Source organism: Amborella trichopoda, chromosome 5 (assembly GCF_054954075.1).
Source record: "Amborella trichopoda isolate Santa Cruz 75 chromosome 5, AtrichopodaSantaCruz75HAP2 v2.0, whole genome shotgun sequence".
Lineage (NCBI taxonomy): Eukaryota > Viridiplantae > Streptophyta > Magnoliopsida > Amborellales > Amborellaceae > Amborella > Amborella trichopoda.
In genome coordinates, this window is record NC_142340.1 from 5906600 (window position 1) to 5933923 (window position 27324).

The following is a 27324-nucleotide window of genomic DNA, read 5'->3' on the forward strand; positions in this document are numbered from 1 at the left end:
TTCTCTGTGTATGTGTAGTCTTTAAAACTTTTTGAGTCGGTTTTGCCAAGTCAACTCGATTCCGCAACTCAACAAGTCTTGTGCTTTATCATGAGACTCAATTGAATCTTCCATTATATATTGTTAAACAAAGAAAATCAGTCAAGTTGACTCACCATGAGTCGAATTATCTTGCGACTAGGTCAAGTCCTGAGCTGAGTCTTATTTTCGACCTTTTTGTGTGTGTGCACGTGGAAGATTAATCCTTTAGTTTAATTAATGAAACTTTTGCAAACCATCTCTGAATCTAACAAGATTGATTGGCCAAAAGCTTGAGGAAATATTTGACTAGCTTCAGGTAAGATTGGTTTTTTGTCAAAAATCTTCCAGCTTTTTAGTCATTTGGGATGGTGTTTGGTATGCCTCTGTGAAGGCAATGGGTTCTTGTTTAACATACAAATGGAAGTTGTGGACTATCCCTACATAAAATCAATTGCATTCCTTGATTGACCAGCTAACACTTTGATAAATGTGAATTGACAATCCAAATTAAGGGAACTATGTTTCTACTGGAAAATTTGCTCCGCAAATTCATTTATGGTGTGTTTGAAATATAATAGGTATGTAGGTAAGAATTTCAGTTATCTCAGAAAAACTATAAACAAAGAAAAAGTGAGAATGGTTTGAATTCATCAAACAGTACAGAGTTTGATAAGGAAACATAATGCGACACCATAAACAATATCCAAGATAAAAGCCATTCGTTAGAACAAACTCAATCACAAGTGATTTTTTCATTTCTTGGAAAACATATGCTCTTTTGATAATTTTCAAAAGGTTGGCATGCATTGGCTGCTTTTGAGAAACTTAGGAGATTTTGGGCATAAGAGAGAAAAAGCATCTGCAGTGACTCTCTAGGAATAAAGGAGGTCACATTAAGAGAATAGGTAAGAAAGGGCAGTCCTAGTACTAGTAGTCTGTCAATGCCTTCTTTGCAAATCCATAAGTTCAAATTAGATGGTCAGAACTAAGTGGGTCAATAAATATGAGCTTACCTCGAAGTTTCCTTCTCTTCAATAGCAGCACCATAACCAATAAAGAAACTATGACCAATACTCCTCCAAGAGATGATGCTATTATTACAACCAAAGAAACCTTTTGATGTCGTTTGTGTACCCTCAATTTGCTATCTCCACTCTGATCACATGAATTGGATAAACATAGCCTTGGATTGCCTTCTATACTACATATATAAAGTTTGCAAATCAATCAGTTGGCTAATACCATAAACATATTGATGAGGGAAAGGAAAAATTTGTTGGATTCATAGCTAACCTCAAAAAAAGGGACCCGCTGTTATTCTTATATAGTAAAGTCCTTGGAACTGGCCCACTTAAGTTGTTGTCCCTTAAATCGCTGCAAATAGAACTTGATGGGCTTAAAAAACTCTTATTTGTTGTTACATTTGATAATCTAGCTAGAGATATGGTATTCGTACTTACAGTGATACCAGGTTAGGTAGATTAGCTAAAAATTCAGGTATTGCACCGTTAAGGCGATTGTTTGCTAAATTCCTGAACAAGCAGAAACCATGAATGAATAAAAAATCTAAATATCTAGTTAAAGATATTTAATTTCTTTGTAGTTTGTACTTATTCTAGTGTAGTTATGTTGTAAATTTACTTAAGTGTCTGAAATGAAAGAACTGAAAGAATAATTGATTCTCCTTAATAAAATACGAAGGGTAAATCGCCCTACATTCGAGTCTAGAAAAGACAAGAATATCCCTCCAGGTAGAATGCAACTAAGACTGGTCACCAACCAAATAATTAAAAATATGTTTACAGTGCTTTTAACAAACTTCAAACTTGAGCAGCTAAAGAAGCAATGGCAGACGCACTCGCTAAAGAAGCGGCTCGACAACAGAACTAAATGGAAGAAGTGTGTAAATGGGCAAAATTATAAGCCCCTACCATGCAATCCTTTTTTGTCCGCCTTTGTAATTGGGCATTCCCATAAGCCCTACTCACTTCTCTCTCCTACTAATCCTTCTTCTTATTTTCGTTGAGCAGGTTTCTTTGTGGTCCTCCACTCAGGGACCACATTTTTACCAAGGTCCATACTCTGTGGACCTCACAGTATTGATGTAACTCACTTGTTATTTAAGGTTAGTTAACTTCCCTAAAAAAAAACACAAACTTCAAACTTGAGCGTCCACACATATGATCAACAATTTGTTCACTAAGTACTCATAGTTTTATGTGGTTGGACCACGTGCCCCTCACGTGTGTGGCCCACTAGGTTTTATGTGGAGCCCACATGGGCTACACGCCCCTCTTTGTGGGACGCCCAAATATTTCCTATTTAGATGGGATTTATTTGTGGTATAATATTTTATAAAAAGATTTTGTTAGTTGAAAATATTTTGAAATAATTTTGTTGAAAGATTTAAGCGGATCTAGATTTTGATCATTATTTTATTTTCTAATTATCCATATGTGAGTATAGGAAATCTAGAATATTCTAATTACTCTAGATTCTATAGAATGTTTCTAGAAGATAAAGATTACGATGAGACAAAACCTAGATTATTTAGAAGTGGATATAGGTCAATCTCAAGAGATAAGGTTTTTAAAGATTCACTCGCGATCATGATGGCTGATCTTGGAGATGAATTGCCTAGAGTAAATCTTCTTTTTCACCTCACATATCTCCTAAAAATCCTAGATAATGTTGAACTCCTAGTCTCACTTGAACTCCCTAAGCCCTAGAGGATAAATAAGGGGGATCTCCCCTGTCATTCAATGCATCAAATCTCTCCCCTCTCTCTTTCCTCTCCACGTCATTCTCTGTCTCTCATGCTCTCTCTCTCTCTCTCTCTCTTAAAAGGGGCGCACCATGCTCCCTAATTGCCTAGGGAGGTACACCGGCATAAGAAGTGAGAACAAGAGGGGGCACACTTGCCCTTAGTTTTAGTTTTAGGTGAGGTGCTAATCATGGCATATGTCGCAAGGTTAAAAATGGGGTTTTTTTGTGAAACCCTAATTATAACCTTGACTCACTTGCCATATAAGTTTAAGAAAGGGAGTCCTTGAAGTGCTTCTCAGTTCATATTGGTGGATTCAGTAGGTTTCAGAATCAAAGTGCCTCGTTGATCAGGTGATTGGATGTGGGATGTGCTATGCCTTAAGGGGGGTAACCCTTGGCAAATGTCAGTTAGTCTTCCCATATTTATTTAATATTTTTTTACCGTTGTTCTTGTTTTATTTATTTCATAGAATTGTTAAGTTTGTATTCAGTTTAAATAAATTTCATTTTGGCAGTACGTTATTAAGATCCTAGATCATAGAAAGATCTATTCTATACTATTTGTGTCACCTGTAAGCGGAATTTCCATCAATTAATAAAAAAATGATTTTTTTTATTTGAATTTAGAGCCTGAAATTCTACATTGCCAATTCTTCTGATGGGATGGATGAGTTGGATTTAATCATCTTTCATCTTACAGATTTTCTAAAATCCTATTGGTCATGATGAGTCATAATTGGATAGGCATTACCTAAAAGGGGATGAGGCCTCTATAAGGAGGGGGACCCCCTTCATTCTATACACAATTTCCAAGCCTCTCTCTTTCTTTCTTGATTTCTCTCCGTCACACCCCACTCTCTCTCTTCTCATCTCTCTCTCTCTCTCTCGCTAGGCGGCACACCACCCGTCAAAAAAATGGGGTGGCACGCCGAACGCTAGTTAGGGTTTTGAAAAGAGAGGGTCACGCCCAATTCTAAAAAAGGGAGGTGCCATAACCTTAATTGTTCTAAAAGTTATTCCAATAAACCTTAATTGTCTTTTATGCTTTCCAAAACCCTTGTTTGAGTGATATTGCCTAAAGAAACTTCCGAATTCAGAAAATTCAGCAAGACCAGTGCGATTAGAGTACGTCATCAGTCAGAAAACCGGGAGTGAGGTGTATTGAGTCCTATGGGATTGACCCTAGGCACATTTGAGTAAGTCTTCCCAATCATTAGCTTTTGTTTTTCAGTCATATTTGCATATTATCTTCAATTTTCATGAATATTATTGGTACTTAATTTGTTAGTGAAAGCTTCGTATTCATTTCTAGCTTGTGTCTATTCAATTTGTCAGTAGGAGCAAAGGTCCTAAGTTGTATTTAGCGTTTTAATTTTCGTTTATAGCAATGTATTATTACACTTGTAAGTGAAATTCAGATTTATTTTCATTGCCACATAGCCACTTCTTTCATTGGTATTAGAGATTTCATATTTAGCATAGTTTGGAAGTTTTTCTTTTATTTTTAAGTCAAGAAATATAGCAGGCAAAAATTTTATGGCTAAGCTTATTATGTCTAAAATATTTGACAGGAAGAACTATGTTAGTTGTTAGAGAAAAATTGGCTATGTCCTCTTCGAGGAGGGATTTAGCCAAATGCTTACTAAGAGCCCCCCACCTATACCAAGAGAGAATGTTTATGAAAGACAATCTATACTGGAATCTTATGCTCATTGGAGGCCAAAAACACCCTCGCAATGGATCTCACCTCATGGCCATGAATAATTTGCATGCCCTCGAGCTCTTGCAGGCTGTAAAAGAAGTTCCTGAGAAACTCGAGGCTGATTATTTAACTCCTTCCCGCACAAGAAAGACACTTGCTATGAAGCAGTATCGGGATCTAAAAATGAATGGAGGAAAATTAGCCAAACACATCCAGTAGCTTAGATTCTAGTACGTGAACTTGAGGTTGCACATATAAAGCCAGATGAAAATATGCAAGTGTGCCACTTGCTGAATTCTATGCCAAGCTCATGTGAAGCCTTTATTTCAGCCCTCACTGCACAATAGGGTTGGCCCTAGCCCTAACTTGCTCCCCTGAGAGCTGGCCTAGGTCTAGCCATGGCCCTATCATGGCCGGGCCGGCCTAAACAAGTAAAATTAAATAAAATTAAAGGAGAAAAGATTAAAAAATAAGGGCCAAGACCGGCCGAACCTTGCCTTGGGGCCACTTGGCCCATTGCCACTCCTACTGCCACTCGGCCCATTGCCACACCTACTGCACAAGAAAGCACACTGAAGCTGGACGATAAAATCACCAAGCTCAAAGCTAAAGAACAAAGGCGGATGACTCGTGATACTCTTGCTGTGAATGAATCCGTGAACTTTTGGTAAATCTAAAACCCAACTCTAGTTCGTTCAAGAAAAAGAAGGGCAAGGGCAAGAATAAGAATAAGAATAATGAGAATCAAAAGGGGGACAACGTGCCTAAGAAAAAGAGGGACTTAAAGAATAGCCAGTGCTATAATGCAAAAAATTTGGGCACATAGCGAAATACTGCAAAGCAACAAATATGAAAATCCCAAGGGCGATAGGGAGCATGCTTGTGTAGTCCATGAGACTTTGCTAGTGACCCTAAGGAAGAAGGGTCATGGTGTTTCGACTCAAGTCCACTTCAGAAACTTTCAAGCCTGTTGCTCATGGGGATGAGCATATCTTTATGGGTGGGAATTAGAAAACTGAGATTTGGGTATTGGAGATTATGTCTTTAAATTGAAAACTTGAAAGAGCATGGTCCTAAAGCAAACACTTTATACTCCTGGTATGAGGAAAGGTTTGGTTTCGGTCGTGAGATTGGGTACAGTTGGATACTCAATCATTTTTACTGGCAATAAGGCGGAGTTGAAATTTGGGGATGAAATGGTTATGAATGGTCTTCTTGTAGACGGTTTCTTTTCAATTGCAATAAAGAATTCCATTTCTTATGTCTTGTGTTATAATGATGATGATGCATATTATGGGATATGAGATTGGGGCACATAAATCATAAGAGAATGGAGATATTAAAGAAATAGGGATTATTAAAAAATCTAAATGGAGACTTAACCAGAGTTTGTGAATCTTGTGCTAAAGGAAAGATGTAAAGAAATCATTTTGAAAGCTTAGAGAGCTACTAGAATTTTGAAGTTGTCCATGGTAAAAAGATGTACTTTATTACTTTCATTGATGACCAATCCCGTTTAGGCCATGTGTTCATGTTATGGGAAAAGTCAGAAGCCCTAGACTGTCTCAAAGAATACAAAGCTAGGGTAAAGACCCAAACAAGCTAGAAAATTAAAGTGCTTAGATACGATAAGGGTGGATAGTGTTCCTTGTAATTATTTAAATTTTGAGCGTAGTATTATATACCAATAAACTATGATGTACTCTACTTAGGAAAATGGGGTAGTCGAGAGATAGAATAGGACCTTGGTGGAAATGGTGAGGAGCATGATGGGACATGCTACTCTGTCCCTAGATTTATCAGGAGAAATAGTTTTGACCGCGGTGTGTGGATGCTCTACCCATGTCATAATACCCCATCAAAATAGGACAAAATTAGAACTCAAAATTGTTAAGTCTATCTTCATAGGATACTAGTTTTACCTATCACATTGTAAGGGATAATAGTTTTACAATCTTGACACAGGGGCTGTCCTAGAAAGTAAGGATGCCCATTTCCTTGAAGAGTTCCTTGAGAGTTATGACACTTGTAAACAAGTTGACTTTTATGTGATAGTAAATGACACGTGTCAGGCCCAGGATCTCGAACAACCTCGTCCTAAGAGAAGTAGCGAAATTTGGAGAAAATTTGAATTCTCCACCTAGCTAGGAGAATATTAGGAAAGGATTGAAGAAGAATCCCTACATGAACCTTGTTCCTATGAAGAAGCCATAAACTATCATGAAAAGGCTAAGTGGGAAGAAGTGATGATTGATGAATTAAACTCAATCAAACAAAATCATGTTTTAGTAGTGAACTTACCTCTTGATAGAAAATCCATCAGATGTACATGGATCTATTGAAAGGAATTGAATTAAGTGGATCTATTAAAAGGAATTGAATTCGGAAGGGAAATTAGAAAAATACTAAGGTAGATCAGTAGCTAAGGGGTTTACCTCGAAAGAAGGAATAAATTATGATGAGACCTTCGCCCCTGTAGCTAAGTTCCCCTCCAGTAGGATCCTATAGCAGTCCATTGCGACTTCGAACTCCACCAAATGGATGTTAAGGCTGCATTTCAAAATAGGGAGCTAGAAGAAGAAATTTACATGAAACAACTAGAGGGCTTCATAGAAAAGGGAAAAGAAAACCTAGTATGTAAACTTGAGAAATCCCTTTACGGCCTTAAAGCAGCATCAAGGAATTGATATATTAATTTTTAAGAGACCTTATTGAAAGTTGGCTTTGTGCCTAACCAGGAGAATTATGTCAAGGTCAGTAGAAGTGATGTTGTATTTAACTACTTGTATGTGGATGGCATGTTATTTGCCAGTAATTCGATGAGTATCGTATTGAGAACAAAACCTTTCTTCTCATAAGATTTCGATATGAAAGATATTGGAGAGGCATCATATATTTTGGGAATCAAGATCCTTAGAAATAGGAGAGAGGGAACATTTAGTTATCTCAAGAGAGCACTATAAGAAAATACTGGAAGTATTTGAAATGAATAATTGTCGGCCCATATTAGCCCCCCCATTGATAGCAAGACCAAGTTAAATCTATACTTGTGTCCCATAAGTTCAAAAGAAAAAGGGGACATGCAAAGAATCCTATACAGAAGTGTAGTTGGGTCATTAATGTAAGCTATCTTAGGGACAAGAGCAGACTTATCAGTTGCTATGAGTGTGATTAGCAGGTTCCAGAGTATTTTGGGCATGGAGCACTAGAAGGCAATTTAAAAAGTTCTGTGAAATTCAAAGGGAATGGTTCTTCATACATTCACCTATGGAAGATGCTCAAACATACAAACACAAGGATATTCAGACATAGACTATCAGGGCGATCTAGATGAGATGAAATCCACATCTGGGATGTATCTTCATACTTGCCAATGGAGCTGTTTGCTAGTTATCTAAGAAACAGGATGTTGTTGCACTCTTGACTATGGAATCAGATATGTAGCTTGTTGTACAGTAGAAAAAGAAGCAGTTTGGTTGAAGAAGTGAATCAACTTAGATTTGATCTAATAAAGCACCATGTGTAAGAATCATCTGTGACAACTAGGCGGCGGTTTGTGTGGCCGAAGATCCATAATTTCATAAGAAATCAAGGCATATTAAGGCAGACTACTACCACATTCACTACGAGATCCTAGCAGGAGAGATCGAGGTTGTTTATCCCCTGAAAGAGGCTATGTTAACAGATCCTTTGACAAAAGGATTGTTGGCAAATGTATTTGCCAAGCATGTACATGGGATGGGCTTGAAAAAGATTCAGAGGGAGTGATTGCATAGCCTTTAAAGGCTAAGTCGGAGATGTTGGGGTTTTGTGGCCTTTAGACTGTGAAAGCTTGTAAAAAGTGGATTGTACACTTCAGTGAGAGTGTGTGTTGGTTGAGTGACCAAGGGTTTGGCGGTGTATGTCCATGGTCATGTCTAAAACCCTAACCCCTTGTGCATGGGGCACTACCGAAAAGGGTTTACAGAGGGACATCCCTTGTTGAGGTTGGAGAGATACCCAGGGATGGATTGTAGGCCAAGAGAGCTGTGTGGTCTCCATTGTGTAGATGTAGGTTTGTGAGTGCGAGGGCTAAATCCTCAATAAACTTCCGCACGATATGTACATATGTCAGCCACTCTACCTCGAAGCAAAGGGGTTACATATACATGTTCATGAAGAGTCCCTTTTGCACTGTAGTAATATATGCTTGACTTGCTCTTAAGGGGGGGAACATGTAATCCATATTTCTGGACCATGGTTCTACTGTTTATTGGGCAGCTTTGATGAGCCAATCATGAACCCCTATATGAAACTGTGGGTCATGGGTCTCGTTGGGTTGGTTTGAGAAGGCAGTCTTGGATCATAGTTCCTGGGTCGAGTGGAATGCCTTGATAGTCACTTATCTTGACCCACTAGTACTAACCCAGTTCTAGGTATTTTATTTTCAATGTTAAAAATATGTTCGTGAACTTTGGAAGTTTTTCGGAATTTTTGAAATTATTTCCAGCAGTTAAATACTAAAAAGGGTGTTTCTAAAATTTTAATTGTGTGGAGGGGAACATATGGGGCCCTTGGATCTAGCCCCCACATGTGTGCAACAACCCATGGGTGGGGCATGGTGCCACACCTCACTCATGAGGTGGCACGCCCCCCTTTATATTTTTTTCATATTATTTTTTGTTTAAAAATATTGGGTAGTTAAATGAAATAACTTTTGAAAGGATATTGTGTCCTTATTTTGTGGGAGGTGGTTTTTGATAACTTGTTTGACCAAAATATTTTATTGTTAGACTTCGTACAATTTGAAAAGAGATAAAAGGAGGTTCTAGAAGGTTATGGATTGGTCTTATCTAGTCTGACTAGAAGTGGATATGGGTCACATATTTAAGGGATAAGGTTATTAATATTCCTCCCTAAATCATGATAGTTGATTTATGTGATGGATGAAGTTGATTTATGTGATGGATGAGTCAAATTTAATTCTCAGGGATAAGGTTCGTAGCATTCTTCTTTAAATCATGATAGCTGATTTATGAGATGCATGAGTCAAATTTAATTCTCTCTCGCGTCAGAGATTTCCTAAAATCCTAGTGGTTCTGATGAGTCATAATTGGAGAAGTAATACCTTGGGGGGGGGGGGTTTGAGGCCTATGTAAGGAGGGGATCCCCTTCATTCTCTACACAATTCCCAAGCCTCTATCTCTCTTGATTTCTCTCTCATCCAGATCCCACTCTCCCCTTTCATCTCATCTCTCTAGCTCTCTCTCTTCTCTGTCTCTAGGTGGCAAGCCACCCATAAGAACAAGGGGCGGTACGCATGCCCAGTCTTAGAAAAGGGTGGTGTCTTGTGGCATATGCCTTAATTGTTTTAAAAGGGGTGCCATTAAACCCTAAATGTATTTTATGCTCTCTAAAACCCTAGTTTGAGAGTTATTGCCTAAGGAAGCTTCTTAGCTCAAAAAATTCAGCAAGACCAATAAGATTAGAGTGCGCCATCAGTAAGAAAATTGGGTGTGTGGTGTACTAAATTCTATGGGGGTGACCCTAGGCATATTCGATCAAGTCTTCCCAGCTGTTTGCTTTTATTTTTCATTCCTATTTGCACTTTTATTTTTCATTCATATTTGCATATTTTCTTGAATTCTCAGGAACATTATTTGTACCAAATTTGTTAATGGAAATTTAGTATTCATTCCTGGATTGTGTCTATTCAATTTGGCAGTAAAAGCAAAGGTCCTAGGTTGCATTTAGGGTTTTAATTGTCATTTACAACGATGTATTGTGGCACTTGTAAGTGGAATTCAAATTTATTTTCATAGCCTTGAGTTTCACATTGCTACTTCTTTAGGAACCTCAAATATTGAGATTTTATCATGAATGTATACTTGACTAGCTAGGAACAAAAATAGTGAATACCAATCATAATTAGTGTCAGAAAATAAAGTAGAAAAGCGCAAAAACCTTAAGAAGACACAAGACACTTAGTTCAGCTCATAGGGACTGCGTCTGTAGGCATGAAAATAGGATTGTGAGAGTTACATCACTAATCTTGGGGCATAAAAGTAACTCTCTACTCCTTCCCTATCCAACATCCATTTTAAACAACTCTCCCAAGCAGCAACACCACCGATCACTCATCTCTTTCGTACTGTTAAACAGCTACCTTTGAGTACTAGACATCGAGGCATGGGCAATGAGAAACTAACTTTTTTTAAAGGGAGATACTGTCCAAAACCTCATTGGGAAATTCTTCTCTACGATGAAGCAGTATGTCTTGCAACAAGAGTCACCATCACATTGTTTCTATCTATCTGAAGCTTCGCTTGTCTCTTTTTTGAATGCCCCACCTTTATGCAAGTAACCCCTACCTCTCTATTGGAAACCCCCCTTTCCCACTTGGTGATCCCAACTAGGGCACACATTTCATCTCTCATCTCTTACTTGTATGGAAACAATCTGAAGGGATGCACGTTGAAACTAGAGAGGATACACGCCATCTCTAGGTTCCCAATGTGATGGGATCTAGCTTATTAAAATAATCAAACCAAATCCCTTTCAATGAGGTAGTTCTTCGAAGCGGTGGTTTTGTCTATCACTGCCTCCAACAACCTCCACCTTGATCAAAATCACTTACTTGCTGTGCTAACACCCATCTCCTTCCTATTGCTAAGCTACTGAGCACTAGTTGTTAGAGATGCGAGAAGTATGAGAAGCTTTCTCTCTCATAAAGGGTTACTGCCCTGAATATCTCTCAGTAGGAGGTACTAGCACACTGCTTTTCTCCATAGGAGACACTTCTTTTTCTCTACCGGCCCTGCCTCTATGTGTTGGATGCCCCTCTCTCTCCCTAGAATGCACGTTTGTCTATATATGAGAGAGAGAGAGAGAGAGAGAGAGAGAGAGAGAGGAAGAGAGAGATTTGGAGGAGCCACCCATGAAACTCCCCTTTCTCAGTAAATCTCTAGGACGCTTGCCTTTGACAAGAGGGACCTCACCTCGCCTGAAAAGTGGCATTCATTTCCCATTTGGCCTTTTCTAATAGAAAGCGGGGCAAATTGGTTATTGCCCCTTTAGAAAGCCCCAAGTGATGGGGAATAAGGGCATGGGGTGATGCTATTGTGTAGAATGATGATAGCTTGAAATGTCTAAATTTAGTTAATTATAAAACATACTATATATAATTTAGTGAGCAATAGAAAGTTTTAATAATGATGAATTTTAATAGGAGTCAATTGTAGTGCTTTCTTAAAATGAATTTTATAGTTCCTTTAGTAAGGAGGTGGTTTGAAGCAATTATGTTCTTTGATCATAAAGATGAATTCAAACAATTTACTTCTTTGATTCAGGAGATTTTATTATGTCAGAGTGCTACTCACAATATTTGGATTTCTTGGAGGTTTCCTAGAGCTCTTAATATTTCCCCCATCAATTCATAGCCTTGAAGGTTCCTGCAAAATGATTAAATGGTTAAGACCCTGGTTGGTGTTTTGGCTTTGTTTGAGGGGCCTATATCCAAATTTGGGATTTTGGATTAGAATCCATGGAAACTTATCTATTTATAATAAAAAATATAAATTTACAAACTCAGATGATATGGACCTTACTTTATAGACAGAATTGAGTCAAATTTCATATTCAAATCTAGAGAGCATGCCCACACATATAAGCACATGGAGGGGACAGAGTAATACAGGAATCATGCTAACCATATGATCGATGTGACCATCTACCCATTCAGATCTACCAATGAGCCACTCTTATGGCATGTTCCTTTCTTTTCACTGGATTGTCAATTTTGTTAATCTCTTCCAAGTTTTTTTCCTTTTTTTTTTTGGATAGATCTTACATCTAAATAAAGATGATTTGAAACTTTTTGGTGAAAAAAAATCCAAAACATGTTCTACTCTTTAAGGAGTAGACTTCCATTTATTCCGTCATGTAAAACCCCACCTAGGATTAATTTTAGGACCCTAATGTTTGGGGATATAACCTCTTTAAAACATAGATTAATCTAAACTGAAACAAAATTCCTAATTGCACCCTCTAAGCACAGGAAAAAAGTAATGTCTCAAGATTGAATAGAAACTGGCTTACTTTTATTGAATAGAAACTGGCTTACTTTTAGAGGGTGAGATCTAAGAGTTAGAAAAGTCATTTTTTTTTTTTTTTTTTAGAATAATCATGTAGTGATTCCAAAGAAGTTACCAAAATTGTTGATTGAAAACTCCTCGCAAATAGGTCATCGGATCGAGAGAGTTGAAGTAAACTATGCTTCCAAAGGGAGCAGTAGTATGATCAAAACAAAAAATTCCCCCTAATTAGTTGTTTATCCCTTGGCCTAATTTCTAGAGTTGTAGGCACTTAATATGCGCACACGCATGCGTACAGAGAGAGAGAGAGAGAGAGAGAGAGAGAGATTACTTATACTAAATACTGAGTGATGTAAGGTAATTTGAAGAACATCAAACAAGATTATCATGCCAAACACAGGAGAAACGGGGCTTTTCTCCTCACGCCAAGCTAGGGTTCCGAATGTCCAAATTTTTATTTCTCTTTCAATTTCTGAAAATCCCGTAGAATAACCCCCTCTTATATATTATAATATAGTGCTCAAAGATATTAAATATCCATACAATAATTAAAATGGCCTAAAATGTCCATACAATAATTAAAATGATCCAAAAAAATCATAATTTAAACACATAGTTTGTAATAACAATTTTATCCTTGTGAATAGTAACCAGTGAATAGGAACCTATGAATAGTACCCCATGATTAGTAACCAATGAATATTATATAAAAATATAAAAAAAATCTGAGAGTCTCCGAAAGATTTAAAAACACTAAAAATAAACTCTAAAATTAAAATTAAAATATCCACTTTTGAAATTGAACAAAATAAAAAATAAGAATAATTTTTTCCTGTATCATTGAGGTCAAGGAATGTACACTTACAAGGAAATGATTCTTGGAAATGGTGCATTGCTGCAAATTAACACATCCCAACTGTATCCTTTAGGAAGGCAGGGGTCTCCTAACCAACCCTTCAATGCATATTCTTTCTTGATGTCCATTAGAGCATCAACTACATGGTGTCAAAAAAATTTAATCAACTAATTTTTTTCTCAATAAGAAAAACATGCAAAAATCATGTGGCCCTAGAGTATACACCATGATTTGAAGATGCAGTATATTGCAAGGGCCAGTTTGGAGCAACCATTTTTTTTTTCCTTTTAAATTTAAGGGATGCAGATATAACAGGTCCTTTTCATGAAAACAAGGCCGAAAAAGGGACTTCCTCAAAGTTAGCTAAGGCATCCGTTTGTATGCTTTTATGTAAATGAACAGGTTGCATGGTGCAAAGAAAGTGGGACCTGCCAATGTGCGTAGCCATTTATCAATGGCTCCAAACAGCAGACTAAGTCGACACCATCCTGCCGATTGATCCAATGATGGGCAAGGTGCTTCAACTGAAGCAACGGTGGCTAGCCGCACCTGAACATTCCTCCTCATTATCATGAATATCATCGTTCAAGTGGATTTAAGTTTAGGACCGAGCACTATTAAGGGTCATGTATGACAATTGTAGATTAGAGAAATGGAGTTACTGGTGAATGAGTGATAAAAGGGGGGATTGTTCATGAATGAGGGACAAAAGGACATTTTCCAACGTAGAGGAGATATTTACTTTCCCTTTTAAGCAGGGACGAGAAACGGGGTTTATGCTGAATAGCGAGAGCAGACAAAACAATGCTTAAAAATATAGATCAGGAAAGAGAAATGACCCCTTTTTAAGTAATTGGCACTATTTTGCAAACCGGTCCTGTCAGCCCAGACCTGGCCACTGGCCGTGGCCGGTTTTGGTGGTCAACTGGCTTAACCACCCTTATTTTAAATTAAATTCAAAAACATTATAAAAAATTCAAAAAAATAAGAAATTTGTTTGTAATAGATTTGTTAATGTTTTCTATTGTTTCAAAAAAGATTGGGAAGTATTTTGGGCGTGAATATTTATTTATACATTTTTCCATCTTTTTTGGATTATTTCTAAAATGCCCCAGGCCGCGAATTGATTTTTCAAAATCTATTGTTTTACTAACTTTTTTAATCTCATTTGGATGTATTTCGTTTAATTATAATTTAAACATACTTTTCATAGATTTTGGGATCTTTTGAGATTTTTTTTAGATTTTTTTCAACCCTTTTTAGCCCGGTTGGGACTTGCCTTGTTGGGGCTGGCTACTGGACCGGTTCCGGACCAGGCCCATGGCCGGTTAGTGCAATCGAAAATTGGTAATTGGTGTCGCCTACTGACTCATCATAGTTGGAGGTGGGGTCAAAACTCTTGGTGAAAAAATACCGGACCAGGACTCAAACTCACCATGGTTTCTTTTCTTCAGGATCCAGCTGACTTGGTCAGCCTGCGCCTGAGTCACTAGTTTCAAAGCACTAATGGGAACTATGACGGGGATGGTATGTGTGAGACAGAGAGAGTACCATCTTGTTGGTAAGTTGCCAGCAGGGAGAGTGCAGAGACACTATACATCTCAAACGCATTGAGAATTGGAGGATGGGTGGATCTTCTCGTCTTGTTGATGGATACGCTAAGGCCATTCCTCGATGTATAAATACCGGTTGTGTAAATGCTTATCGTTGTCAAGTACCCTGGATTCACAGGTTTGGCATTCCATGGGTCGTCTTTGCTCCTATGTCCATCATCGATGAATATGTTGAATTCTCTCAACTCTGTCGTATTTAGTACTTCTAACTCTGAGAAATGGAAGGCGAAGTAAAAGTTCCAATTGTACAACTGTTCTTCTGTCCAACCGAAAGATATGCTCGCATTCAGATCAGAGGGACGAACAGCAGTTTGCATTACTGAGGATGGCGGTTGGAAGGAATTGGGAGACACAGAGTTAGAACTATAAATAGGAAACTGATCCTTTAGATGCGGGGTCCGCCAGCAGCGGTCGTACGGGTCCTTCTCATACCTGCATGTGTAGTTTATCTTTGTTAAAGCTGGGGGCATTTGATCGATAAAATGAGTATCTTTTCTTCTTCTCCATTTTTTTTTTTTTTCTTATCTTTTTATTTTTAATATTTAATTTCTTTTTCAGGCAGATGAGCATGGAAGTCAAACCTAGATTGTGGTTTAACACTGCAATTAATCAAGCCAGTTCCCCAATCTTGGATGGAAAAAATGGTTCTCTTCATTTTGAATGAAACACTTGCAACTGAAGGGAAAGTATGCTATGCCACATATATACTGAGTACCCTACGCAATAGAAATGAATCCTTCTTCCGCTCAAGTCTGCCATTGTCAGCTTCAGCAAAATTACAATTCATCTCCTCCTTTCAATGAGAAAGGATGGTATGACATACTATCATTATGCTTCAAGTAAATTATACAATCGCGAAACAAGATTGTATGTTTCGTGATTGTGTAATCTGTTGCATGTACCTTATGGCTTTTTTCTTGTCTAATTTTTTTAGCATAATTCATTACCTGATTGTTGCCGTTTCATTGGGCACCCCCAGGTCCCACCGATAGAAAGTAGTCAAGTAAGTGGAACCACTATCAAAGGAATATGATGAGTACATACTGGTTTCCAGTGGCCGAAGCTCGAGAGCAGATATGAAAGGCGTGCCGGAGCCAATATTCACTAGGCATACTGCTATGGATTCCGTCCTCGCTGTGCTCAAAATCTCTACACTAAGTTGTTGCGTAGGGTCATTCACTCTTATTGTGGCCCAGGGGTTGATACCCAAGTAAAGATAGAACTGTGGATTTGTATTTATATGGTCATAGTTTCCATACATGAACCAGGCTCTGATTAAATACAAAGTGTCTTTAGAAACAGGGAATATATTGTAACAGTTCCTTTTTCCTTCTGGGAACGACCGTACCGTCTGAAACTGCCTTGGAAGAGATGTGTTGTTGAAATTGGGATCCACATTTTTACGCATTCCGGCTTCAACGTATTTTGTATCGTTAGTATAGTGGATGCCAGTAAGGTCATCTTCATAATCATCTTCTAAGCTCCCACAATCTATGCTTATGAACCCTGCAAAAGAAGATTCCCCCTCATGCTATAAAAAAACGGACACGTGTCTGGTGGTCTCACTATATGCCGACAATTGGTGGTCACGGACATGCATGTCGACACTTCTAGAAACGCATACGACTGTCTAATGGCATGTCCCATTTTTTGACCCCTTTTTGTTTTTGAAATTTGGTATTTCTTTGTTTAGAATGTCACTCCTCAATGAATAATCTTTTTTTTTTTAAAACAATAAAAAAGAATAATGTTTTTAAAACAAGTGTTTTAGAAAAATAATAGTAGTTAAGGCAAAAAGTAAAAAGTAGTTGAGGGTGTGAGTGGTGTGATTATATAAATTTATATTAATATATTAGAACCATGTTCAATAGCCATGCCGTAAGGGTGCTTCACTTTGAATTAATAATTAGTTAATAGTTCATAGATTTTTTACATGTTCCTACTAAATCTTATATGCATTGTTCCTATTGAATCCGTGGCGGTCAAAAAAATATATCGTCATTGGTGCCATCTCAGCCGTCCATTCTAAATGGACGGTTGGATAAAGAGAAATATATAAGTTTGATATAGTAAGGAATTATAGAAAGCTTACTCATAAAGGAAAAGCCCCTTATCGAATTATGTACACATAGGTCACCTAATACTTTTTTATTAACTCTATAAACTTCTTTTTTTTTTTTTTTGGGCATTGATACCCTTCTTAACCAAAAGATAAAAATAAAATTTAAGGCCGGTTCAATCCTTGGAGGGCTGGCCTAAACTCAGCCCCAAGAAATTTCCCCAAGGTCGAACGGGCCTTAAAATATTTATTTATTTTTTACTTGGGAGCACTTTTTTTATACAAAATGTCCCAAAAATTTCAACTGGATGTCAATGCAAAACAAAAAAAAAGTAAACAATGTTTATAGTGTGAATATAAAAATATCGAGGGGTACATGTGCAGAAAATTCAAGGCAAGGGGATTTATGTAATTTTCCAATAAATTTACTCCCCATTCTTCTTCTTACTTCTATTTGCTAAGTCTCGTATTGGTAATTCACAAATCTAATGGGAAATACGATAAGAGTTTGCACTGAAAAGCAAAGAAACCTTTTTGAGGTATCACTCTCCAAAATGTTATGTTATGGGGCATTTTCTGATGTTTATTTGTTAACCTTGTGATTGATAATTAAAATCTTAATTTTCAACAAATAGACCATCCGGAGTTCTTGTTAGAGCACGAACTTATTTGAAGCATTTTTTTTATTTCTAAATAATTCTTTTTAGATTGAACTCAGGGAACTCAGGGATGAGCAAATATGTTGTAAGAGTCAGTAAAATCCTAATGAAAGGGGTTGGGTTGTGGTGCTAGCACCCTCATACCTAGTTACAATGTTGTGGTTTTCAATCCTGCTGATGCCGCCTATTGATACCTTCAAAAAGTCAACTCTTTAATCTATTTTAAGAAAACGGGTCTACTGATACCACATACTAATAATACCTTTTAAAAACCAACCCCCTAATCTATCTGAAAAAAAATTGGTAGGGTCTGTTTTCCCCATTGAATTACCCAAAAAAAGAAAGAGAGAGATAGTAAAATCCTCCTGACCATGTTTGTTTGAGAGAGTGGTCAGTGTGTTCCTTAATTCTATATGTTAGTGTCCTCCACAGTCCTCTCTCTCTCTCAAATCGCTGTTTTCTTGTACTGTTTTTTTATATTTATGTTCTTTTCTCTCTCTCAACAAATTTCATAGATACATATTTGTGGAATGCACTTGCTTTTAGAGCTAATGCTAATCCTTTGGCTCCGAGCTGACTAGGGCAACACCGAATCTGCTCGGACAATTCCGAATCGGCTTGCCCATTTTAAAACTTTGCACTAGCTTGTGCCAATGAAATTATAAATTTGTGATTATGTTACATACAAAATTAGTTTCATTGAGCTGTACACCAAATAAAAAAAAAACGAAAAATATCCCTGTATTCCCTATTTTTGGTTTTCATATCTCAATAGACCAAAAGATTCAAAATATATCTCCTAACCCCTGACTAACTTTATCCACTTTTAACTATTTTTTTAGCCCTAACAAATATAAAAAAGATATACTTATTTTAAACCCTTCATTTCTTTAGGTGATATATTCTCTTCAAATTTCTCTCTTTCTCTCTCTTCCTTGAGATTCTCCCAAATCCCTTCTCTCTCTCTCTCTCTCCATTTTCTCCCACTTTCTCTCTCCAGGTCTCTTGCTCTTTCTATCCTGTGTTTCCCCAAATCCCTCTATCTCACACCAACCCCTCTTTATCTCTCTCTGTGTTTCACAACCAACCTCTCTCTCTCCATGTTTTCCAAATAACCTCTCTCTCTCTCTCTCTCTCTCTCTCCGGGTTTCCCAACCCTTTTTTGTCCATGTGTTTCCCAACCAATCTCTATCTCTCTCTCTGTTTTCTAACCCCTCTCTATCTCTCCCTGTGTTTCCCAACCAACCTCTCTCTCTCTCTCTCCATGTTTCCCAAATAACCTTTCTCTCTCTCTCTCTGTGTGTTTCCTAACCCCTCTCTATCTCTCCCTGTGTTTTCCAACCAACCTCGCTCTCTCTCCATGTTTCCCAAATAACCTCTCTCTCTCTCTCTCTCTCCCCCCGTGTTTCCCAACCCTTTTCTCTCCATGTGTTTGCCAACCAACCTCTATCTCTCTCTCTCTCTCTTTCCCAACCCCTCTCTCTCCTTGTGTTTCCCCAACCAACCTCTCTTTATGTGATTGTCCCGACCCTTCTCTCTACCAATTATTAACGCACATTGTTTAAGGTTGCAGCAATGTCCTCAAAAGGTTTGTCATAAGTTAAGCCTATCACCAAGGTATTGAGTAATGGATAGAGAGAGAGAGGTTGGGAAACACGAAGAGAGAGAGATGGGGTGGGGGCACAAGGAGAGCGAGAGAGGGATTTGGAGAAACATGGGGGAGAGAGATAGTGAGAGACACGAGGGAGAGAAAGAGAAAATGGGGAAATAGAGAGAGAGAAGGGGTTTGGGGAAAGTCATAGAGAGAGATTTAGGAGAAAATCATGTGAAAAGAGAGAAAAGATAGAGTTTAGAAATGATGTCTTTTTATATTTGTTTGAGGTAAAGAAAAAAGGTTTAAAAGGGATAAAAGTTAGCGCAAGGGGATAGAAGATATAAAACTTAGAATTTCTGTGACCCAAGATATGTTTCGAAACCTTGAATTTATTAAGATATAAAACTTAAAAATACAAAGTATAGAGATATTTTCCCTAAAACGAACTTCCCCATATACAAATAGCTGTGTAGTTTGAATACATACATACCTCCTTGGCCTTGCCCATGAACTGTGACTATAAAACATAGTACTCCCATGATTTGTAAAGATAAAGTTGCTCCCCTGCTCACCACCATTTTTCTAAAGGTATCGTCCTTTTCAAGAACCTAGTTTTACCAATATATAATGAGCCAAGAATGGATTGCACATAAATAATGATATCTTACAAAATATGGACGTGGCTTTCAGGCATAAATGGTATTTAGTCATTTTTGCTAGTCATCACTAGATATTAAAATAGAATTGCTTACAAAGACACATTTTATCTTTTATATATAAAGGTCACCATCAGTCATACTTATTAAATATCAACTTGGATAGCTTAAGGTGAGTCACAAAGTCTGAGAAATTTTTTTGGAACTTTATGTTTATTTAATGACACTCTTGCAACTACCCACTTTGAAATTTAAGTGATAAGAATGATTGTGACCTCTATATACAACAGATAAATGGTCTTTTTATAGACAATCCCTGATAATATTCAGCTTTAAAAAATAATTAATTGATATTTATCATTTTAAAATTAAGGGAAAAAGATGTAATTGGTCTGGAATGGGCTTGAGGCAGAGGTGGTTTGTGCCAAAATGTGACGTTCTAAATTCCAATTCCCGCTAGGTCCCATGTTACTATCTAAGATCAATTTAAAGAAAAAATTAAACGAAAAAATTATTTTGGAGCTCAAAGAATGCTCCAATTCAATTTACCCTCCAAAAAGATCCATTGAATGTTCATCAAATCCAATATTTTAAGAGTTAAAACTGGTCTTCTTTTTATCTTTGTTTGAAATTGTTCATGAACCAAATGTGATACAAGGAGCACACAATCATTTTTAGCCAATAGATGAAAGTGCATCACAATATTCGATATATATTTTATTATTGACTTTGTGCCCAAACAGTAATAAATCCTCAACTACTTGATTTGAAATATAATGGTCAACGATGATTGTAACTTTCTTGTATAATAGATAAACGGTTTAATTGTAAACATTTCCTTAGAAATTTCGTATCAAAATTTACCAAACTATACCTAAACCATCAACTATTTAATATTTTAAATATTTACCAAAACAAACCTAAAATTTCAAATGTTCTAACTTGTGATTACGTATCTTTTGACAAGAATTGGAAATTCTATAAAAACAACAAAGCTCATTTTGAAATTGTATAAAAAAACACTTGAGATGTTAAAATTTTTTGTGTGCCTTAATAAATTTCCTCGTAAAGATCAACTTATCTAGGTAATCTCCATGGTAAAAACGAAGCACTGAGCTCCTTTGGTTAATTATGTGACTTTAGGCGTGTATTGATACTCCATTTAAAACACCATTTTTTCAAAAAATGTCCGAGTTTTTTAAATTTGTTAAGAATTCCTAGTTTTTCGAAAGATTTTTTAAAACTTACAGTTTTTTAATGGGACTGATATAAATCCGTATTTTATCTTTTTACAAACTTCTCCCTTATAACTTTATTTCTCCATTAACTTAATATTATTAAATTTTAGTTGAAAGATAAGTGTATTAACAATGGGACTAAATTAAAAAACTTAATTTAAAAAAAAAAAAATTGAAAATTTTTATTAATAAGTTTCGTTTAAAAAAGTGTACGAATAAATGCAAGCAATATATTTTCCAAAAAATAAGATATCAGAACTAGTACTCAAAACAACAGATTGGGTGGATTAGTTGGTCTTTGCCCGATCCGATTAGTCCGACCGATTCCGACTAGATCGGCTAATTAGTGCCCCAAATTTTTTGAAAAATACAATTTTGGTAAAAAATCCCAAAAAATTGTAAAAAATATTTAAAATTTACATGTATTGTTATTTTATATCACATAAAAAAAGGAAAAAAATAAATATTATAGGCATAATTGGGTTTCGGAGAACATGATTAGGAACCTGAAGCAATACTGTTTCAGTGATCAATATATAATTAAAATATATTAATATTGCATATTATATATAATATGTAATCAATATATATTATATAATATAAATTACATTAATAAAATAAATTACATTACTAAAATAAATATATAAATTATATTAATAAAATAAATATAAAATATAAAATATAATATGATATAATATTATAAAATAGGATAATATTTCATCTGAAGTACATTTTTTTTTTTTTTGGTATTTTGGAATTTAATAAAAAATGGGTGTGGTCTGTATAAGGTTGCAACCTTAAACAATCCAATCAAGACGCACCTCCAAATTTTATCATAACTTGTAATTTTGGTGTAAAATATTCTCAGGATTATCTGAAAATCTAATTTCATTTCTAATTATAAAATTTTAAACTCCAAAAATGTAAGTAGATATATAAGCACATGAAAATCTTGAAAATAGACAATCTAGAAGTGTGCTGCAAGATGCACCATTCTGGAACGTAAAATCTCGTTTTTTTTTTTCATATTAATACTTCTCGATGTCGAGATGATCAATTAGAGGGTTTTTCAACATAAAAACAACATTTTTTGGCGGATTTTTGAGGTGCATATTTAATTCTAAATTTTAAGGTTGCAACCTTATGTAAACATTTTCCTTTAAAAATATAGGTGAATTCGAAAATTGTTCGACTCTTTGTGACAATTTTAATAAATTTCCATATCTCTCTCTCTCTCTCTCTCTCTCTCTCTCAAATCAGTGTCTATATGTATATCTATGTGCCTCTAGGGGGGTTGGTGATGTCGGTATTAGATTGAAGATCAAATCAGATGAACAGTGAATAAATTTTATATCCTCCCGAATTGAGGGACTTACGGGCTTGGCCCCTTGTCGTGCCTAACTAACTTTGGTGCGTATGAGTCGATTTGCCCAAAGCAGCAAACCCTGCAGTTAGCACATGAAAAAATTGTAATAATATATAAAATTTTAAGTAGAGAAATAGAAGGATAGGGGAAAAAAAACAGGAGAAATATATAAAAAATATAATAAGGACAGCTTTGTAGACTCTGCATTGTGGCAGCACACTTATCGGTCGATTTTTAGAACAAATCGCCGATTAGTGCCGATTCATACCGATTAGTCTTAGTCGGCCGATTAGTGCACTGAAAAAATTTCTTGCATACATGACCGTTGGAATTGGGCCAGATTGGGATCGGCCAGTGACCGATCCCGAGTCAGTTGGCCGATTTTGCAAAAATAGGCTGATCATTTAAACACTGATCAAAACAATCATATATATCAAAATAATATGTAGAGTTAGAAGAAAAGTTTACCAACGAACAAAAAAAAATAATTCTTTAAGCCTAGAGTATCCTTATAAGGAGCAAGATAGAAATTCGATGATACTAAAGATTTAGGCGGATGAAAATTCAGCATGAGATTTGAAGTTGCTTAAGCATTTTGTTGCTTTCTTTATGCATAGTAAAATGATTTTATATTTTTATTTTTTGTCTTTTCATTTCTTTGGTGTATACAATACAGTATTTTGGATGGACCACTATTTTACATATTAGGGTCTTTGTTTTTAGTTTTAGTTAACTGCAATCCTTTACTGAGGGTCTATTTTGTTTTTTTTATTTTTCAAACAATAATCTATACCATGGTTTACAATTCTTGTTATTTACTAATGTAGTTCTATATATTTAATATTATTCCTGTTTCATTTTATGCTTCTAATAAATATAAGATGTGTTTTGTATTACAACAATAGAATAATTATTGTTGTTGGATTTATTGAAAGTTTAGATAATAAATTGTCAAGTATTATGCTAACAACACTAGGTAAGGCCATAAAATTATTGTTCAATGACTTAATGTATCTATAAAAGAACTGCAAATCATTATTCTATGTAATGCCATCTTTTCATATCCGATTATTTCACTCCATTTTTTTAAGCCAAATTCGAAATATTCACAATTCTATAAGTACTTTTGACTTGATTTTGTCCTCGGACTTTCTAAAATAAAACTGATTGTTACCGATGTTTTGGTTCGTCGATATATTGTTATTCCCTGACTTGCTAACTATGGTATTGACCATACATATGTTTTATGAATGGAAAATGGTTTGATAGGGCTGCAGCCCTATCAAAATAAGTAAAGCCTCACCACATAAAGCATCAAAAATTGCAATTCAAGCATCAAATTTTTTTTACAGCAATCATCTCAGTTTGAACATTATGTTCGTGAAAATAAAAGTAAAATTCAAGCTCTAAAAGTAGTGTATCTTGTAACTCTTGTAACAAATAATCTTAGACTATCTATTTCACTCAAAAAATAGGTGTCTAATGTCAACAAGATCTATATCATTTTTTTTAGTTTTAAATTTTATTTTGGTGTAGAAAATCAATTTTAGAGCCACCATGGAGATTTCTATTAACGAAAGTGTTTTTCAAACGAGATTTTAGCATGAGGATTTATTTTGTTTCATAAAGTCTAGGCCTCATAGAAACTTCATCCTTTATGAGAACTTGAGCATGTTATTGTAATATTCTAGACTAGATGACAAACCTGTGCCCACTGTTTTTTATTTTTTGGGTAATTCAGTGGGTAAGATAGGTCAAAAATTGCAATTCAAGCATCAAATTTTTTTTACTTCGATAATCTTAGCTTGAACATTATGTTTGTAAAAATAAAAATAAAAAGTGAAGCTCTAAAAATAGTGTATCTTGTAACAAATAATCTTAGACTATCTATTTCATTCAAAAAATAAGTGTTTAATGATCAACAAGATCTATATCATTTTTTTTTAGTTTCAAATTTTATTTTGGCGTTAAAAATCATTTTTAGAGCCATCATGGAGATTTCTATTGCCAAAAGTGTTTTTCAAACGAGATTTTAGCATGAGGATTTATTTTGTTTCATAAAGCCTAGGCCTCAAAGAAATTTCATCCTTTAAGAGAACTTGAGCATGTTATTGTAATATTCTAGACAACGTGACAAACTTGTGCCCACTTTTTTTTATTTTTGGGGTAATTCAGTGGGTAAGATAAGCCCTTACCTGTTTTTTTAAATAGATTAGAAGTTAGATTTTTGAAAGTGTAAGTGGGTTACTGTTAGTGGTAGGAATGGAAACCACAATGTGGTGATTAGGTATGGGGAAGCTATCACTACGACCCTAGCCCGTGTCCTAATTTTTTTTGGGTGAGTAAGTGGGGAGAGAGTCCTTCCTCTTCATAGGAATTGAGCTTAGGACGTAGCATTAGAAATCGTCAGGCGCTAACCAATTAAGCCCGGGCTCTTTTCCTAAAGTAAGAATTAGAAATTCTAAAGTGGGAATTAAGGGTGGGACGGTAAGTTGAAGCATCAACCCCCAACACGTTTATGCATAATCAGATTTTCAATAGAAAAGGGACCTTATACTCTAAAGAACTCCTCTATTTAATGGACAAGATTTATATGTGTCGGCCTACCCATCTATTTAAATACATCTTCTTTAAAAGAATCCAGGGGTCGCAATGGACACGGACCCGACCTGGGACCCATGGGGTAGACCTGATCCAGGTCTGGGTATGGGTTCATAAATTGGACTTGGTAGGTCGGGTCCGGGTCTAAATCTTCGACCTGAGCACTATTCAGGTCTGGGCCTGATAATATTTTTTGGGTCTCAATATATAAAATTTATTTAAATATAGTTAACTTCATATGTATTCTAATTTTTGGGTCGGGATCCGTCCCGTTGCTACCCCTAAAAAAAGTCTATTTTAGAGATGGATCTTGTCTTCAAATTTTTCTTTTTTCTCTTTTTTTTTTTGGCAATAATCTCTCTTCAAAATTTTTTCTTTTTTCTCTTTTTTTTTTGGCAATAATCTCTCTTCAAAATTTTAGTGAAAGTGGAAAATCTCAAGAAGCAAGAATCTGAGAAAAAAAAATATATTTTTATACAATTATAACACCAATAATTTTAAATTATGGTTGGGCTAACATTTTCTAACATCCATATTGTAATGGATGTTTAATAGAAGTGCATCCCCTAACGCAAGTTCAAAGCCATTTTAGCAAGACCATAAAAGAGAGCACTGTGTTGAAGCTGGACATATTTTAGACTCAACCAATGATTTAAAAAGCGGATCGATGACCCGGATCAGCCATCTCAAAAACCAATCCGAATCGATGAATTGGCGATCCGGATTGGGAATCGGCTGAATGGGTCGGATTAAAGCTTCAAAAAAATCCGAAAAATTTATTAAAATTTATTATAAATATTGTTTTTTAGGAATCCAATAAGAAATGAGGGTACTACATTATTAACTTTCATTTTTTTCATCAATTTGTGAATATTGAGATGCTCTTTCCCTGTATAAACTTAAGTATTAAATTTGCATCACATAAAAGAAAAATCATAGAATTATCATGGATAAAATATATAATTATACATGGACTATAATAAAGAGTAGACTAAATCAATGAAAGAATGACTATTAAAATCTCGTTTTGGCAAAAAACCCTAATATGCTAAAAAAAACCAAATTATTACAGCCTAACTAACTATAATCCAAAATTATTATAACTTAACTAATTATAGTATTATATACTGAAATTATAATTATTAATTTATATTTTATAATTATTTTATTAGATAAATAATAACAAATTAAAAATATTTTATAATATTATCTAATTTAAAATATATTATTGACAACTGTAAGAAAAATAATACATTACATGATTTATAATGTAAAAATTAATAAATAAAATAAAAGATTTGGTTATCAATGTAAAAATTAATAAAATACGTACAAATTTTAGAAATAACACTTTAATTTATTATATGCCCAAGGGGGAACAAAAATTTGCTCAAGAAGGGATAAACTATTATATGGCTCAAGGGAGGATTCGAACTTGAGATGTCAAAACAAATAACATTAATGATAACCATCATACCTCCTTAGTATATGTATTTAAAATTGCCTATTAAACACAAGTGTGAAAACACTAGGGCATATGTGCACATGCACGCGTGCATATGCGTGTCGCACATGTGGCACATGTGGGAGTGGTGTGTGCCACACGGGTGAAGCGTACACACGTGTGAAGGTGTTTTTGAGGCTAGAATCGCGATGCACACGTGCACGCGTGCGTGTACGTGTCACACGTATGACACTTGTAAAGGTGTTTTTGAGGCTAGAATCGGTGCACGCGTGCATGTGCATGTGGCACGTGTGGGAGTTGTGTGGCACATTTGAGAGTTGTGTGGCACGTGTCACTACACATGTGTGGGAGTGGTGTGTGTGGCACGTGTCACACGTACACACGTATGGGACTGGTGCGTGCGCGTGACGCGTACACACGTGTGAAGGCCCTTTTGAGGCTAGAATCGGGAAGGAACCGGCTAGAATGGGGAGGGAACTGCTAGAACTGGGAGGAAACCGGATAGAACACGTGCACGCGTGCATGTGCGTGTCGCACGTATGGCACGTGTGACGCGTACATACGTGTGACGTGTACATACGTGTGAAAGCTCTTTTGAGGCTAGAACTGGGATGGTCACACGTACACACGTGTGGGAGTAGTGTGTGTCGCACGCG

General features: G+C 35.9%; 1 protein-coding gene and 1 long non-coding RNA gene across 51 annotated transcripts in view; one reads left to right on the forward strand and one right to left on the reverse strand.

Moving 5' to 3' along the window:
• The window catches only part of LOC110008037 (uncharacterized), a 29864-nt gene extending 13427 nt beyond the window's left edge, over nt 1-16437 (forward strand). The window contains exons 3-4 of the long non-coding RNA XR_016055770.1: nt 15589-15842; nt 16010-16437. This is a non-coding gene — a long non-coding RNA (uncharacterized LOC110008037). The remainder of the gene's footprint in view (nt 1-15588; nt 15843-16009) is intronic.
• The window catches only part of LOC18443514 (LRR receptor-like serine/threonine-protein kinase IOS1), a 36781-nt gene that overhangs the window by 5560 nt on the left and 3897 nt on the right, over nt 1-27324 (reverse strand). For 9 of the 50 annotated variants that reach the window (XM_088867148.1, XM_088867147.1, XM_088867144.1 and 6 more), the window contains 9 exons: nt 22613-22681; nt 19833-19950; nt 15978-16536; nt 14969-15462; nt 13427-13556; nt 11848-11919; nt 1482-1553; nt 1315-1395; nt 1035-1222 (listed from right to left, as the gene is read on the reverse strand). In XM_088867148.1, the coding sequence (XP_088723274.1) occupies nt 1035-1222; nt 1315-1395; nt 1482-1553; nt 11848-11919; nt 13427-13556; nt 14969-15462; nt 15978-16536; nt 19833-19920 (1684 nt within the window). In that variant the 5' untranslated portion in view covers nt 19921-19950; nt 22613-22681. Of the gene's footprint in view, nt 1-1034; nt 1223-1314; nt 1396-1481; nt 1554-11847; nt 11920-13426; nt 13557-14852; nt 15463-15977; nt 16537-19828; nt 19951-22612; nt 22682-27324 lie in introns of those variants that run through there. The other 41 variants (XR_016055756.1, XM_088867167.1, XM_088867164.1 and 38 more) reach the window with 11 other exon arrangements.